Source organism: Pezoporus flaviventris, unplaced genomic scaffold, assembly GCF_033815535.1.
Source record: "Pezoporus flaviventris isolate CSIRO_AGI_PZ_B2104156 unplaced genomic scaffold, CSIRO_AGI_Pfla_v1 ptg000031l, whole genome shotgun sequence".
In the NCBI taxonomy this organism is placed as follows: Eukaryota; Metazoa; Chordata; class Aves; order Psittaciformes; family Psittacidae; genus Pezoporus; species Pezoporus flaviventris.
This window is the reverse complement of record NW_026892579.1, coordinates 32,995,364-33,011,102: the sequence shown is the minus strand read 5'-3', so window position 1 is coordinate 33,011,102 and position 15,739 is coordinate 32,995,364. Positions and strand designations below refer to the sequence as shown.

The 15,739-nt window shown below is 35.6% G+C and overlaps 1 protein-coding gene across 1 annotated transcript in view; it reads right to left on the bottom strand.

The window, feature by feature from the left end:
• Nucleotides 1-15,739, bottom strand: part of CSMD1 (CUB and Sushi multiple domains 1) — a 1,163,462-nt gene that overhangs the window by 273,152 nt on the left and 874,571 nt on the right. Inside the window, exons 13-16 of the mRNA XM_061460659.1 lie at nucleotides 10,738-10,920; nucleotides 8,631-8,957; nucleotides 5,293-5,487; nucleotides 945-1,083 (exon numbers count right to left, since the gene is read on the bottom strand). Of these exons, the coding sequence (XP_061316643.1) occupies nucleotides 945-1,083; nucleotides 5,293-5,487; nucleotides 8,631-8,957; nucleotides 10,738-10,920 (844 nt within the window). The remainder of the gene's footprint in view (nucleotides 1-944; nucleotides 1,084-5,292; nucleotides 5,488-8,630; nucleotides 8,958-10,737; nucleotides 10,921-15,739) is intronic.

Here is a 15,739-nt window from a genome sequence, read left to right as displayed (position 1 = left end):
CTAGAGAAGTAAATATCAAATACATTTATCTGATCCTCACACTCTTCCCTAGGATTCTGCATTTTTGTCCCTGTGAGTAACATAGTACCAAGATAGATGGATTTTTGATTTGAACCACTTGAGTCACTTTTATATTCTTCTGTCCTTCTCTCCATTAACTTGCATCCCTTTTCGTTTCTGCTCTTAGAAACAGAAGGGTGAATGATACTGGAAAATTTTGCTCATCACTGTTGACTTCACGTGAAGGTGAAACTAGACACAGGGCCTCTCCTCTCATATTGCCTGTACAATAGAAGTCACTGCAGCCTAGCTCCAGGTGCTGTCTTTTGTACTGCCTTTTGCATTTTTTGTCAAATATTCAGTGTGAGATTGGTATCTAGATCACACACCTAAACAAATGGTTATTTTTTAATTCTTTTACAAAGATGTCTGAAGGGTGAAGATTTTTTTTTTTAAATTTTATTTTCTTTTTTTTTAAGCACTTTCTTTGAAAAATAAATAATCTTGTATGGTTAGACAAAAGTACTAGTTGAGGTCACAATAGTTACAAAAGGATTAAACAAGCTGCAGTTCACATTCCTTGTGTGTAAATGCACTTTCACTCCTTCATGTCTCCACATAAGCGGTAGACTAGGCTGAAAATTACTCTCTGACAAAAGATTATTATTCCAAAAGAAGCTGACGCACTACACAGGGACATAATCACAGTGCATTCTAGTAGCTCTGATTTAGGTCCACACTGAGGTAATGTTTTTGCAAATTAACTGGAATGGTAATTTCAGTTAGATACTTTGAAATTAAGTTTAAAACTCTGCCTTTAACAATATTCTGATGTCTGGAGATCTTTTTCTTTTTTGTTTTTATTTCATTGTCAGTACTCATAGTGACACCTGAAGCATCAGAACAAACAAAATCATGATATCCCTGTGTTAGCATATTCTCACCTGTCAAAAGTGATCTTAATGGAATGTCCTGGTCTCGCTTCAATCACCCATTCACAATTAAGTGAGTCCTTATAATATCCTGGCCACCCTGGTGGTAAGATAAAACCACTTGATGCTGTCAAATGTCCACCACATGGGGCTGAAAGAAAAAAACAAAACAAACATGTATATTTTTATCCTGCCAAGTATTTCTAATACAATATTATATATTCAAAAAACTTTTTTAAAAATTGAATTAAAAATCACAAAAAAATAAGTTTCATAGAATTGTAGCATGGATTGAGGTGGAAGGGACCTTAAAGATCAGTTAGCTTCAACTCTTCACAGCCACAGGCAGGGATACCTTTCACTAAATCATGTTGCTCATGACCTGCCCTTGAAAGTTTAATATGCAAGACAACTACATTTCTACATTATATTATGAGCCCTTCATTTCCTTCTGATTCATAAGTCTTGCAATGCATCTTACCATACCTTATTACTCTAAATATCTTAATACACAGATCATGAAAACTGCTTTTGCCATCATTTTTTTAGACCTAGTATGATACCACAATTATATGGAAATTTTGAACAAATTGTTTGAAGTAAGCCAACCTTACGAAGTTCAACCAAGTCAAGCGCAAGGTCCTACACCTGGGTCAGAGCAATCCCAGGCACAGCTACAGGTTGGGCAGAGAAGAGAGTCAGAGCAGCCCTGCAGAGAAGGACTTGGGGGTGCTGGCTGATGAGAAACTGAAGATAAGCCGGCTTCAGTGCGTGCTCACAGACCAGAAAGCCAACCGTATTATGGGCTGCATCAAAAGGAGCATGACCAGCAGGTCAAAGGAAGTGATCCTGCCCCTCTACTCTGCTCTTGTGAGACCTCACTTAGAGTATTGTGTGCAGCTCTGGTGTCCTCAACATAAAAAGTACATGGAACTGTTGGAACAAGTCCAGAGCAGGGCCACGAGGATGATCAGGGGACTGGAGCACCTCCCATATGAAGACAGGCTGAGGAAGTTGGGGCTGTTCAGCCTGGAGAAGAGAAGTGTGGACCTCATAGCTGCGTGTGGACCTCATAGCAGCCTTCCAGTATCTGAAGAGGGCCTATAAGGATGCTGGGGAGGGGACTGTAGTGATAGGACAAGGGTAACGGGTTCAAACTTAAACGGGAAGTTTAGACTGGATGTAAGGAAGAAATTCTTAACTGTAAGGGTGGTGAGGCACTGGAAAGGGTTGCCCGAGGAAGTTGTGAATGCTCCATACCTGATGGTGATCAAAGCTGGGTTGGACAGAGCCTTGGGCAACACGGTTAAGTGTGAGGTGTCCCTGTCCATGGCAGGGGGGTTGGGACTAAATGATCTTAAGGTCCTTTCCAACCCTAAATATTCTATGATTCTATGATACAGTTAATTATTTCCATTGTATTGTGACATCTTATGTTTAAACAGAATTTCTTTTATTTCAGTTTGTGTTCATTGCCTCTTGTCCTGTCAAGGGGCACCACTGAGAAGTATCTGGCTCCATATTTTTCACACCGTCACATCTGGTATTTACATGCAATGACAAGATCCCTCTCAAGCCTTGAGCCTTTTCTTCTTCAGTCTAGACAACCCAAGTTCTCTCAACCTCTTCTTGTAAGACAGATGCTCCAAGTCCTAAATCACCTCTGTGACTCTTCACTAGACTCAATGCAGAATGTCCACATCTCTCTTGTACTGGGGATCCCAGGACTGCACACAACATTTCTGACATATCCTCATCAATGCTGCATAGAGGGCAAGGACCTCTCCTTTCCTCTCAGCCTACTTCTTTAGCTTCTCTGTCAAGGTCTCTCAGAACAGCAGCACAAACACACAGTGTATCAGCTACTCCTCCCAGTCTTAGACCATCTGCAGACTCTTCAGTGCACTCTTTCCCAGCATTTAGATCATTATTGAAGATTTTAAACAGTACTGGGCCCAGTATTGACTCATGGGGTATACCACTATGGACTAGCTGTACTTTATGCCACAGACCACAACACTACAAGCACAACAGTTCTGTCAGTTTTCAGTCCACCTCACTGTTCACTTCCCTAGACCATATTTCATAAGTTTGTGTATGAGAATATTATACAATACAGTGTCAAACATGTTACTAAAACTGAGATAAAAAATACCCACTACCCTCCCCTCATCCATCAGGTCAGTCATCTTATCACAGAAGGCTATCACATTGGTCAGGCATGACTTCCACTTCATAAATCCACACTGACTGCTCCTGTTCTTCACTGTTTGGAAATGGTTTCAAGGAATATTGCTGCACCACCTTTCCCAGCAATTGAGGTGAGACTTGTGAGTTCCTCAGAAACTCCTTTCCTTTCTTGAAGATCAGAATTTGCTTTCTTCCAGTTCTCGGGAACCTTTCTAGGTTAAATGACCTTCCCAAGATAATTGAGCATTTCCTTGCAATGTCATTGGCTGGCTTCCTCAGCATTCTTGGGTGTATCCCATTAGGTCCATTCCTATTAGGCCCATTCCTCTATGTCAAATTTGTTTAAATGTCCTCTAAATTCATCTTCTACATAAAAGGGAAAAAAAGTATTGCAACAGGGCTATGAAAGTAACAAGGCTAGACAGAAGCATTTTTCAGAGAGGGATCAGAGGTCTTTAGAGCAGAATTAAACAACAGCAGAACTGACTGAACAAATTTTAGGAAACATAAGTCCCTTGAAAGATTAAGTTATCATAGCAGAGGGCTTTGGGATGTTGTATTTCACCAAAGGCTATTGAGCAGTCTAAAACAGGAACACTTTCAAGGTCAGGTAAATTTATCTTTATATCATTTGTATTACCCTCAAGTAGTCAGTGGTATCATTATCAGTAAATTCCACATTGCAGTACAGGAAATGTTGTTACTTTTTTTCTGTTTGTCTGAGTAGTGACAAGCAAACCTATTATGACATGTGGAAATGAATAGTAACATGAATTTGTGACTAGTAAATTAATATCCCTAGTTTTGATTCAATGCTTTTAATTTTTAAAAAATGAACTCAGATAGGTTAGTTGATTTCACTCATGACTTGCACTTGTCTCTGGAAAGTATTAAAAGATTTAAGAAAGTGGGGAAAAAAAGCAACACACCAAACATGAAAAATACACATCGAACTGTCTCTGGGACAAAATGATTTGCCCTGAAAATGACATTTACATTACATGTGCACAGTTAATGAAGAATTAAGATTATTCCATGGTGGTTCTTTAAATTAAATTTTGTCATATTAAAAACAAGAACAGTTTTTTGCTAAAACAAAAATCTCAGACACCTAGAAGCAAAGTAAATTATCTCTACACTAACTAGGAAGGCTGCTTCATACAGACTACTTCTACCAGGCTGCTAATATGTTTTTTTCAGTACCTTTAAATTTTATTAGAAATGCACTGTCTTATGAGGACTGAGTTGTCAGATTGCCCAAATAACAAAAATCACGAAACTGATGTGATCCAGATCCTTAAATAACTGCAATGACACTGAAATTAAAGGAGGTGTGAGATTTACACCAATTAGAAGATTTGGATTAGTGTATTCAAAAAAAGTATCATTTAATTGAGTGTCTGACTATATATCTGTTGCTTACTAAAAGTCAGACAATTGTTTGAACATAACTTTAAAAGACACACTCTAGTAGTTCATTAAATACATTCATGTCTTGCCTTACAATCCATTGCTGTTAAACATCAAGAAATCAGCCTACTCTTTTCTTTTTTCTCATTGTATTTCATTGTGTTGTAAAGCAATCTCTAATCCTAATTATAGCTCATCTTAGTGTGCTTATTCACCTAGACAAGAACAAGCAAACAAATTTGGAACTTTTGGGGAATACAATGAATATCAAACATAGCTCTATATCTTATCACTATATTTCTCAGAAAAGACTGTACTTCAGGTTAATATGTTACATACAGAAATTCAGGTATACTTTCACGGTGAGAAAATTAAAGGTGCATTTAAAAAAAAAAAAAAAAAGACTTTAAAATAGAAGCTTTACTTCAAGTTTCTATGCGGTCGATAATTAAGTTCTTCAGTATGCTAAGTGAAAACCATTGTAACAGCTATAACTTGTAACTGAGTAATGACAGTAACAACCAGAACTTGAAAAGAATAGCAACCGGATTTTTAGAATGCTAATTCATTCCAAGAATATAAAAGCAAGCTATCTTGTTTCTATTATTGCTCTCTCATTTGCCTGGAAGAGTGTTAAAATAAGATTAATTCATAACTTCAGCTAAAGCAGTGTTACTTACGTGCGAAATGTAAAAAAGTAAGCTAAATTTAAAGTTTCATTATTCAAACTGTAGGTGCAAAGTAAAGATTGTGCTCTTACCTTCACAGCGTGGGACAGTAGAGCTCCATACCACATTTCCATCTTGCATAATACATGTTATGGATTCAGAGCCTTGGGTCTTCACAAAACCATCGTCACAGTGAAAGGAAACAGAACTTCCTAGGAGAAACCTGTCTCCAAAACGCCTCCCATTTATAGGAATGCCTGGATCATGGCACTCATTCTGACCAAATGCTAACAAAAACATAGTAGTAATAATAATAGTAGTAAGAATGACAATATCAATAATAATACACATAATAACAATCACAACAATCACTCCTCTAAACTTTTTTTTTTTTTTTTTTAAGGGGGAATGACCTTTCTATTATGATGTAAGAAAACATAACACATAATACAGTATAATTGAAAGTACAGAAACTCCTCAAGTAAAAGTCAGATTTAAATCCAATGACATTCACACAAATGCAACATAGTTCAAATTTGGAAGCTTACTTTTTATTTCTGGCTTAAGTACACAAGAACACTGCTTAAATTTTCCTCTGGACAAAATCCTACTGTTTGCCTCTAACGTAACAAGGAGTATGAATTAGCACTGCAACTAATGTGGCAGAAATAGAGACTACTGCTAAAAGACTATGACCAGAGTAGAAAGGTATTTACAAATTTTTATGTGTTCAATCACAAGTGGTGTTCCTTCTGACTTAGTACTAGGGCCAGTTCTGCTAATATCTTTATCAACAATCTGGATGAGGTGATCATGCTCAGTAAGTCTGCAGATGAAAGCAAGATGGGTAGGAGTGTTGATCTGCTTAAGGGTAGGAAGGCCCTTCAGAGGGAACTACATAGGCTGAAACAATGGACGGAGGCCAATTGTATGAGTTTCAATAAGGCACAGCACTTGGGTCACAATAACCACATGCAACACTACAGGCTTGGGGAAGGGTGGCTGGAAAACTGCCCAATGGAAAAGGACTGGGGGGTGTTGGTCGACAGCTGGCTGAACATGAATCAGTTTGAGCCCACGTGGCCAAGGTGGCAAACAGCTTCCTGGTTTGTATCAGAAATAGCAGTGACAGCAGGGCCAGGAAAGTGATTGTCTCCTGCACTCAGTACTGGTGAGGCCAGATGCTGAATCCTGTGCTCAGTTCTGGGCCACTCACTTCAAGAAAGATACTGAGTTACTGAGTTGCTGGAGAAGGTTCAGAGAAAAGCAATGAAGCTGGTGAAAGGTCTGGAGAACAAGTCCCCTGATGCACTTAAAAGACCTGTAGCACTTAGGGACATGGGTTAGTGGTAGACTTGACAGTGCTAGCTTTACAGGTGATCTTAAAGCTCTTTCCTGCCTAAACAGTTCTATGATTCTAAGATGCCAGGAGTACAAGGAGGCACCGAGTGTGGTTACAACACCAAGCCTGTCAGAATTCAGGGAGTGTCTGGATGATGCTTTTAGTCATATAGTTTAGTTTTAGATAGTCCTGCAAGCAGCAGCGAGTAGAACTCAACTGTGCTTATGGGTCTCCACCAACTTGAGAGCCGCTATAATTCTAAGATTTTGTGTCATTGTGGTTTATCTGCTGAATTGCCAATATAAATCTTAAATCTACAGTTCACTGACTGTTAGTTATGTTTCACTTATAAATCAATAAACTTCTTTAATCCTAATTTGATTCAAATTGTACGAATGGCACACTTCAGGAGGTCCAGAAGTACTAGCACTTTAGCTGAACTTAAACTAAATACTTCCTACTGACACGAAGGATTCCTAAATAATAGACACTGCCATTTGCAATCTCAGTTTTCCATTATGGAAGCATATGTGCTGTTTAGGTAATTTTAGCACATAAAGTATGCATCAAACAGTAACACCTAATAGGAAAATTGTGGTGGAAAGCTCTTCTGTGATTACCAAGGCAATTAGGATTCTCAAGAGAGTTTGATCCATGAGTATTATATTCTTGACTGCACAATTCAGCTACAAATAGAAACAGCAAATATTTTCTTACTACAGTCCATCTTTACTTAAGTAGAACAGCATATGGAAAAATGGATCTGAACAATCTCAGACAGAAGCAGACCTAGAATTCAGGACTCACTTTTTCTGCTAAATCTTTTAATCTCTATAGTCTCAATTAAAGTGAGGATCGGTCTGTTGTGTTACTTTTCAGAGAACAGGAATTATCACTTTCTCTGAAAGCAAAGGCACAATTTAGGCACCTAAGGCTTAAACAGGGTTTCAGCTCATGAATTCCAGTTTTATATGGGCCATCCTTGTAATAATACAAAGAAGCACCTTGACTCCGAACACTGTTAATTACTTTAATTGACACAAGATAGGAAAAATGCAAGATGTGACCAATACAACTTTATTGTCAATTAAATTCTTCTATAAGCTTAGAAGACAATTTCTGAAACTACCAAGAAAATCTCCATATAAGTAATGTCTTTGACTTACTAATAAGACTTCTAGGAGAGTTAGCAGTTTGTGGCAAATGTAATAATGCTTTCCACATGACTACAATGCTACTTGAGTTGACAGTATTGTTAAGTAATATCCTTTCATATAGACAAAACAGATGGCCATCTGTGTTCAAGGCCAGGTTGGACAAAACCTTGGGCGACATGGTCTAGTGGTAGGTGTCTCTGCCCATGGCAAGGGAGTTACATTTGAGAAGAACATTGTTAAAGATATTACATTCTTAAAATTCCTAAAGAATCTGGAGCTGGAGAGAAAAAAATATTCTGATGAGTAATCTCCTACAGGAAATACTTCTGCTTGAAATCAGCTATGCTCTAAGATGCTAGAAAAAACAGAGAGGTAACTATTATGTATATAGCAAAAAAGAGATTGATATATTTAGGGGTCTGCATTCCCAGATACCATACCATCTAACTGGAAGATAAAATGCAAAACTAAAGCAGGTTCCCAGAGCTATTTATTTGCAATGATATTCTAGTTGCTTTTTATACTTCTATGCTTTTCAGATTAACATCTCCATTTTTGGGAACTAAGATCAACACCTTTGTCAATTTATTCCTGCTGGTTTCATGAAGAAGGATATTAAAACACTTGCAACAGATGCCTCAATCTGAATGATCTGTGCTTTAGTTATGTGCTCTGTATTTATGCAGTGTCAGCTAAAAAGGCCCTTAAATAATAAAAGGAATTCCTCAACACTATTACAATTAAAATAAATAAATTGTAAAGATTTAGGTAAGCTAACGAACACTAGGAAGACAGCTGAAAGCAGTGCAATTATACAAGCATTACAGTTTACTTCTGTATTATAAATAAAAACATTTTCTATCTGTCATTATTATGAAGAAAGACAGCTTGATTTTAAGACTATGTATAAAATAAAAGCAAAGGCTCTTACTTGTGTAAGTGATATTAAATCCTCTTCCAGTGGTAGAATGATCTGACTGAAATTCAAGCCTTACTATGTGACCACTGCTAGCCAACTGGGAAGGGACTTCATTGCCAGAAAAAGTGCCAAGAGGTGGTAAATCTGAAATCCCATCATCTTTCACTGTAAGGTAGTCAAATTGAGGTTCTACATCAAAGTCATTGAAAATCAGGTGGATTCTGCTTCCCGGCTCTGAGATAATTAACCAAACACAGTTCATATTGTTCCCATACTCCTCAGGATAATTTGGAGAAAGTATAATTCCAGACGGTGTGGTGAAGTTGAAGAAACAAGAGACTAAAAAAACAACAATAGATTCTTAAAATACTATCCACAAATATTATAAATGTTTCATTTTTTTTTTTTTTTTTATTGTGGAAAGAATGCTTTTGAAGCCTGGATGTCAAAACTACTACACAGGCAAGCTGGAAAAGTTTAAGACTGTCAGAATATTTCTTCAGTATAATGTGTCAGCCTTGAATGTTTTTATTTCCCCAAGTGAGGCTAAGTAACTACCTGAGCCTCCAAAAGATATGACAAGCATATAGAGAATGCCAAAGCAGGAAAGCAAAAGTAATGCCTGATGGGTCAGAATTTGGAAAAATTGGCAGGCTTGTTTTGAAATGAAAATGCAACCTCCAAATTTAAATGTGGATTTTCTCTAAATGCAAAAAATAATGAAAATGTGCTTAGCAATCCAAAAAAAATTGGGCACAAGGGCCAGTTCTGCCTGTAGTACACAAAGTTCATGTAATTAACAGCAGAAATTTAGATGTGCCTTGATCAAGAACTCTTCAGAGTACATAATACAAACTTATTTCACCCCTACCTTCCCCTTCAATAGCACGGGGAAATGAAATATAAATGAGTCATAGCTTTCCTCCATTTCACTCTTTTGGGCCAATTTTCTGTAAGACAATTCCTAATTGATTTTAGAGTCATAAGCTTGTGGCTGGTACCTTAGTGAGATGTACAGTGTATTCAGAAAGAAGAAGGATCACTGCATATTAATTAATGCAAAGGATAACCATTACTCATCTCTTTAAATGTGTCAAACTGCACTCAGTGTTTGTAAATAGATGCTGCAAGTTTACATTCTATTATCTTTCATAGCGCATATGCACATCAAGCAGTGGAATACTATTGCCAACAGGAACTAAAATATCAACCCTATGCAATACTGCACCATGAACAAAAGTGACTTATGTCCTAAAGAGAATTGCAACCACACTGTCTCCATCCCCAGGCCTTATGTGCTTAGACACATTTCAGCATTGCACGGGCATATAAGGACTTCTTCCAGTTCACAGCAAGCTTACTCAGCTTGACAAGAACTGTACCAACACAGCTGCAAAATACATATGTGCTCAAGTAGAATAGGACACTTCCCAAAGGCTGTTTTGAAAATCCAGTACTGAATTATATGACTGTTCACAGGAAAAGGTAGTATGGTCTGGAGGAGAAATGAAGTGCCTAATAAGCCTGTATCCTAGAAAGTTTTACTCTATTTTAGCATAGAAGAAAAAGAAACAGAAAATTAAAAAACAAACAGCACCCCTCTTTATTTAAATCCATCTATAAACTTACCTACAAACATATATTACCTTTAAAGGCAAAATTCAAAACTAATTATTTTATCTACCCTTTTTCTATGTTAGAGATCCTTACATTCATTTTCATGCTTTATTAGGATATCAGACAAAAATCTCCATTCTTTTTTTATGTGGATCTGGAGACTGCTTTGCACTGACAGAATCAGTGTGTATGTTCCACTGAGTCCCTTCAAACACTTCCATGTGATTACGAATTGTTCATTTAGAGTCTAATTCACCATGCATTTACATTGAGAGTGTTAAATGGTTCAATTAGATATAAAACGAGGGGAAAGAACATTCTAAAACAATCGTATGTGATGCTTCCCATAAATAAGCTACTTTTGAGCCAACTAAAAAAAAGCCCATGTGACTGAAAAAGTCTTCAAGATCTTTTGAAATGTTTTCCTGCTGGTTAGTCACAAATGCTAAGAAAAGCAAGAGGCTAAGGTCAGAAAACTAATACAGAAAAAGAAAATTCTCACAAACACAGCTGGGTTTGTTGCCAGACCACTGGTTGTTTTGTTGACATGTAATCGTTCTCTCTCCCACCAGTTCAAAAGCTGCTTGACATTCAAAGGTAAGTGTGTCTCCATGCAGAAAACTGCTTCCAGTCCTTTTTCCATATGATGGAATTCCAGGGTCTCCACAACCTCCTTTCTCAATTTCTGAATATCAAAAAAAAAAAAAATTTAACACAATAATAAGGAAAACATATTTATGAGCAATTTATATCTCAGAATCAGTAGAGCTTTCAAAATATTTGGCTTATGCCTTAAACTAATATTAACAGCTGAAAGTGAACTAGAGGTAAATGCTGTAAAACCACCTCTAAAATGACTTGGGATCTAAAGTCTTTTCATAAACTAATAGCTTCCGTACCTGCACTGCTTAAGATAACAGAATACTCATATTTAACTACATGGCTTCACTGAATTACAGCATACTTGAAGGTAAAATTGTCAAGTCATCGTCTCCATTCTAACCATGGAGACATACTATGTTTAGATAGATCCTGTTTCTGGTAATGAGGTACTAGTAATGAAAAATCTGTCTTAACTCTCTCATCTGCAATTCCATTTATAAGGCTATTAGCAATACAATTAAAGGTATATAATTCACTGATAGCATAAATGAATTTCATTTTAAGCACTAAAATATAATAAAAAACAAAAGTGAGGAATTATTTCTTGTCGTGGTCTCATATTTGTCTCATACTTCAAATTAGAGCCACATTTTTCCCAGCTGCATTCAACTATGCTAAAAAGACATTAACAGTTTGGATTATATTTCTTAGATATTCTCTAGGAGATCTGCTATTTAAATAACTTAATTTGTAGATGTTGAGCATACATACACAAAAGAAGAGAATAAAAACCTCAAGTCTTATGAAATTTATGAGCAACGAGATTATTAGGAAATGTAAATATTAAGTGCCTGTGATAGAAACTGTGAATCATCTTACAAATTACTATACATATGGCTGTCCACCAAAAATGAAAGCTCTATTTCTTTACCATTAAATTTAAAGCAGTTTATTAATTTCCATTTCAGTGACAACAATAATAATGAAGCACTTCTGGTTCTATAACTGTGTTGCTACATCTGTACTAAAATGATGTAAACCTGATATGAATGAAATTAGTGATAAGATACTTGCTATTTAAATGTTTTCCAGTTCAACCCAAGGTATAAAATCTGAAACACTCAAGATAAGAAAATTCAACTTGCTGAATATTACTAAATGTTGGTATAATTTAACACCATTAAAAATGTCTGCGGTCAAAAGTTTTAAGTCCACTAATGTTAAATCCTGCCAGAAGTGGGTATCTTGACATGCTAACAAGAGAAATTCTAAGATGCAGGATGGCATTATTATGGTATGTGAAGTCAATCCACTATGTTTATCCCCTTAAAGCAGTTTTGAAAAGATTGTTGACAAGAATGTAGAGAAAGGTATGCCATGTACTTCACAAAAGAACAGGTGATTCATCAGAATTACAGGGATGTAATTTTTTTTCTTATTAATCTTAAACTGAATTTTGAAGAGAAAATTAGGAACTACCTACAAGTTCAAAGGCATTCCATAATCAGGGTTTTATTTAAATAATTTGATTACCAGATAGTAGTACATATTGAACGCAAACCTCTTCAAAAAAAGTCTACCACACATATATAATAAAACACCAATAGAGCCATGTCATAAATACTAAATACAAATATTTTAATGTAGTTTTCACCTGCCTACTCTACTGAGATGCTGATTCCTGCTACCACTGTGGAGCAGCTGTGTGTGGTCCCAGCTACCCACAACTCTACATCCTACATGAAAATGCGGACAGGTACAGAAAATCAGAACCCACATTTCAACCACATTTTATAAAGTTCATCTCCTCCACTGATAGGAGAGCTACATCTAACCGAGCATGTAAAAAGGATCATAAACACTCATCCAAAAACACACTTCTTGAAGATAAAGGTAATACTGTCTCAGACAGGAGTGTCAGAAGGCAAACTGTCAGCAGGGTTTTGCAAAGGCATTACTGAAGATTTATCCATTAAAAGAAGGCGGCAAGTGTTTCTTTCCATGGTCTACAGAAAAAGTATCAAAATATCTTTAATTAATGAATTTACTGAAGTAGAAGACAGATCATGATGCTTCTAACTCTCAAGAGATACGCCAAGCCCTAGAAGAGGGTTATGGATCAATGAACCAAAACTTTTAACAGAAATTACCATGAATCAAGCTTTCTGGCAGGTTGAAGATTCCTTATTTTTTTTATGTCTTCAGTCAGAGCCAAGCTGTTACTGAGGAAGGCAAGTATACAGGATAAACTTTTGAAACTAACCAAATACTTTGTACTGCTTAATATATCACCCTTCATCCAAGAATAACATTTTACTTGGGATGTAGAACTGATTTGGATCATTAAATACCTTATTTGCAAGCACAAACAAGCAGTTAAAAACACAAAAAACTAATTTCAGGTAGAAGATTTTTAATTAAAAAAAAAAAAAATCCTTTTATTCTTTGGAAAAGTAAAGCCACTTTATATTGAAAAGCCAAAGAACTCATTAAAATGTCAACATGAAGTGTACGAATTTTATTTCTATTCCAGCTTTCAGAGTATATGCCTGTTTGTTCAACATAAATAAGGAAAACAAACCAGGAAATTTCACAAATTCATAAAACACTTCTGATGATGTCTGATTTTAATTTTCATAAAAAAAGCTTGAAAAATTCCATGCAGATCTAGAAATCTACATCTTCAGAAACCTTGAAGTCTGTCTAACCATAACAGAAAATGTACTCCAGCCCAAACCAAGTTATTCAGGTGGATAGAAAGCACCCATTTAAGTTCCAAGGATAACATTCAGTTCAAGTTTCACATAAATTTCCTGGTATGAAGACTTACAATAACATGTATATCATGTAATTCTTATCACATTACAGGTATTACTATCAATATCACAATTCTAGATCAATTAATATTCTACCAATTTCAAAGTGACATAAAGATCTGTTGTTTTCATACTACAAAATCATAAGCAACACTGTACTTAGATACATTAACACTTTCCATGCACTTTTTTAGTTCAACATTCATGCATATGACAATTTCCTTCCAAAATATCTGAAAAAAAAAAACAAAAGCCCAAAAAGCTGTCTCTTAGCTGACTGAATTTTTCTTATATATACCAACTACAGGTCAGGTAGTGGTTAAGATGACATAACTTCCCTTCCTCGTAAAAAGATAAAAACTTTACGTAACAGTCTCAGTTAAAATGTCCATTATTATTATTATTATTATTATTATATTATTAAAATATGGTAAATTACAAATCCATGTAAAAATTCTTCCAGCAGCAGAACACATTATTAAATATTCACTTATTATTCAGAAAATTATGAGGAAGCAACAGAACAAAACTAAGTCATATGCAAGATTGTCTGTACATTTCTCTTCAGTAAAAAGCTAGATTTCTGCCACATATATTAATGACAGACGACAACTTAGAGAATACAGAGAAGGCCAGATTCAGGAGTTTTTGTTTATACATAAAGAATACTATTGGTTTATAACCATACCCAGAGTAATACAGGTATGTAATGATTTGTCAACATTTTTCTGCCCTCTGGGATTTAATACAGCTTTTTATTTCATTGTCTCTTCTGGTACCTGTTTGACATCCACTGATCAGAGAACATTTTTTTTTAAATATTTAAATTCAGTTGAGGTGCATTGTGCTTATTAATTCAACGCATGCAATTTATGAAGTAGAATAATTGGTACAAAGAAGTTATATATCCTTTTGATTAAAAAAAAACAAACAAGAAATAAACCAAAAACTCAAACCCCAAAAACATTCATCTGACCAAATCAGCTGGAGCTATGGCTGAGCTCTCAGAAAAATTGTATGGGACAGGAAATGTTTTTAAAATGACAAATAGGAAAATAAAAGCTATGCTAGCTTATATGAAGTGTGGCAATAAACCCCCTACTCATTTAGGATTATTCTTTGTACTCATTCAATGTTGGACTTCTTTTGATCTGAGTAATTGGAACTGTGTGAAATTCATGAAGTTTCCAAATAAGCTCTCAAGCTCAAATTTAAACATCATTTTCCTCTGGTTACCAAAATATTAACACTGATCTTATTCAATTGTTTATGGCTTTCATGTACTCTCTTTCAGTAGCCTGGGGAAAGAGCCTTTTCATCTTGTTTGTAAACTAGAAAATATACTCAGTTTCAGGGAATATTCTCTCTTTAATGTTGGAAGAATGACACGATTAAATTTCTGATGAGAAGATCATATCCCTCTGAATTTAATCAAAGACATTTCTGTTCCTGTGTTTCCTGCCAAGGGAAGAAATACGTCAATTCTAAAGTGCTATTAACCATCTATATATGTATTATGATTACTGTTTAAAGGTGTCACATTGCAATTCACGCCTTTTTGATAGAAAGGCTTTGTATTTGTTTGATCCAGGTATCTGAAATACGTAATAAAATGCTTCATAGATTATAGTATTTGGCAGTCTTGAATTTATTATTCATGGTTGTAATTTACCTTTTCTTCCCCTTGCTACTAGATAACAAATACACAGTTAAAATCAAATTCTTAAGGCCACTGTTTTCATTCACGCTATCCAATGTTCTAGCATAGATTATTAGTGAATCATCATCAAATCACTAAATATGTAGCTAAACTTTTACCAGTGGAATATTAATAATATACTTACACTTTAATAGTTCAGATGCATAAACACAATTTAAATTAAATAAGTGTTTTAAACATGTGGCTTACACAAAAATCCATTGTTGAGGTCAATACCTCTTAACCCCAAAATCATTAATTTGACAGCCTCTTATAATGATCATCTTACCTAAGATAAAGACAGGCTAAGGGAAGCTGAGAACTGAAACAAGTATATAGTTAAAAAAAAAAAAAAATAGTTTGGAAGTTTATTCCTGCATCAGACA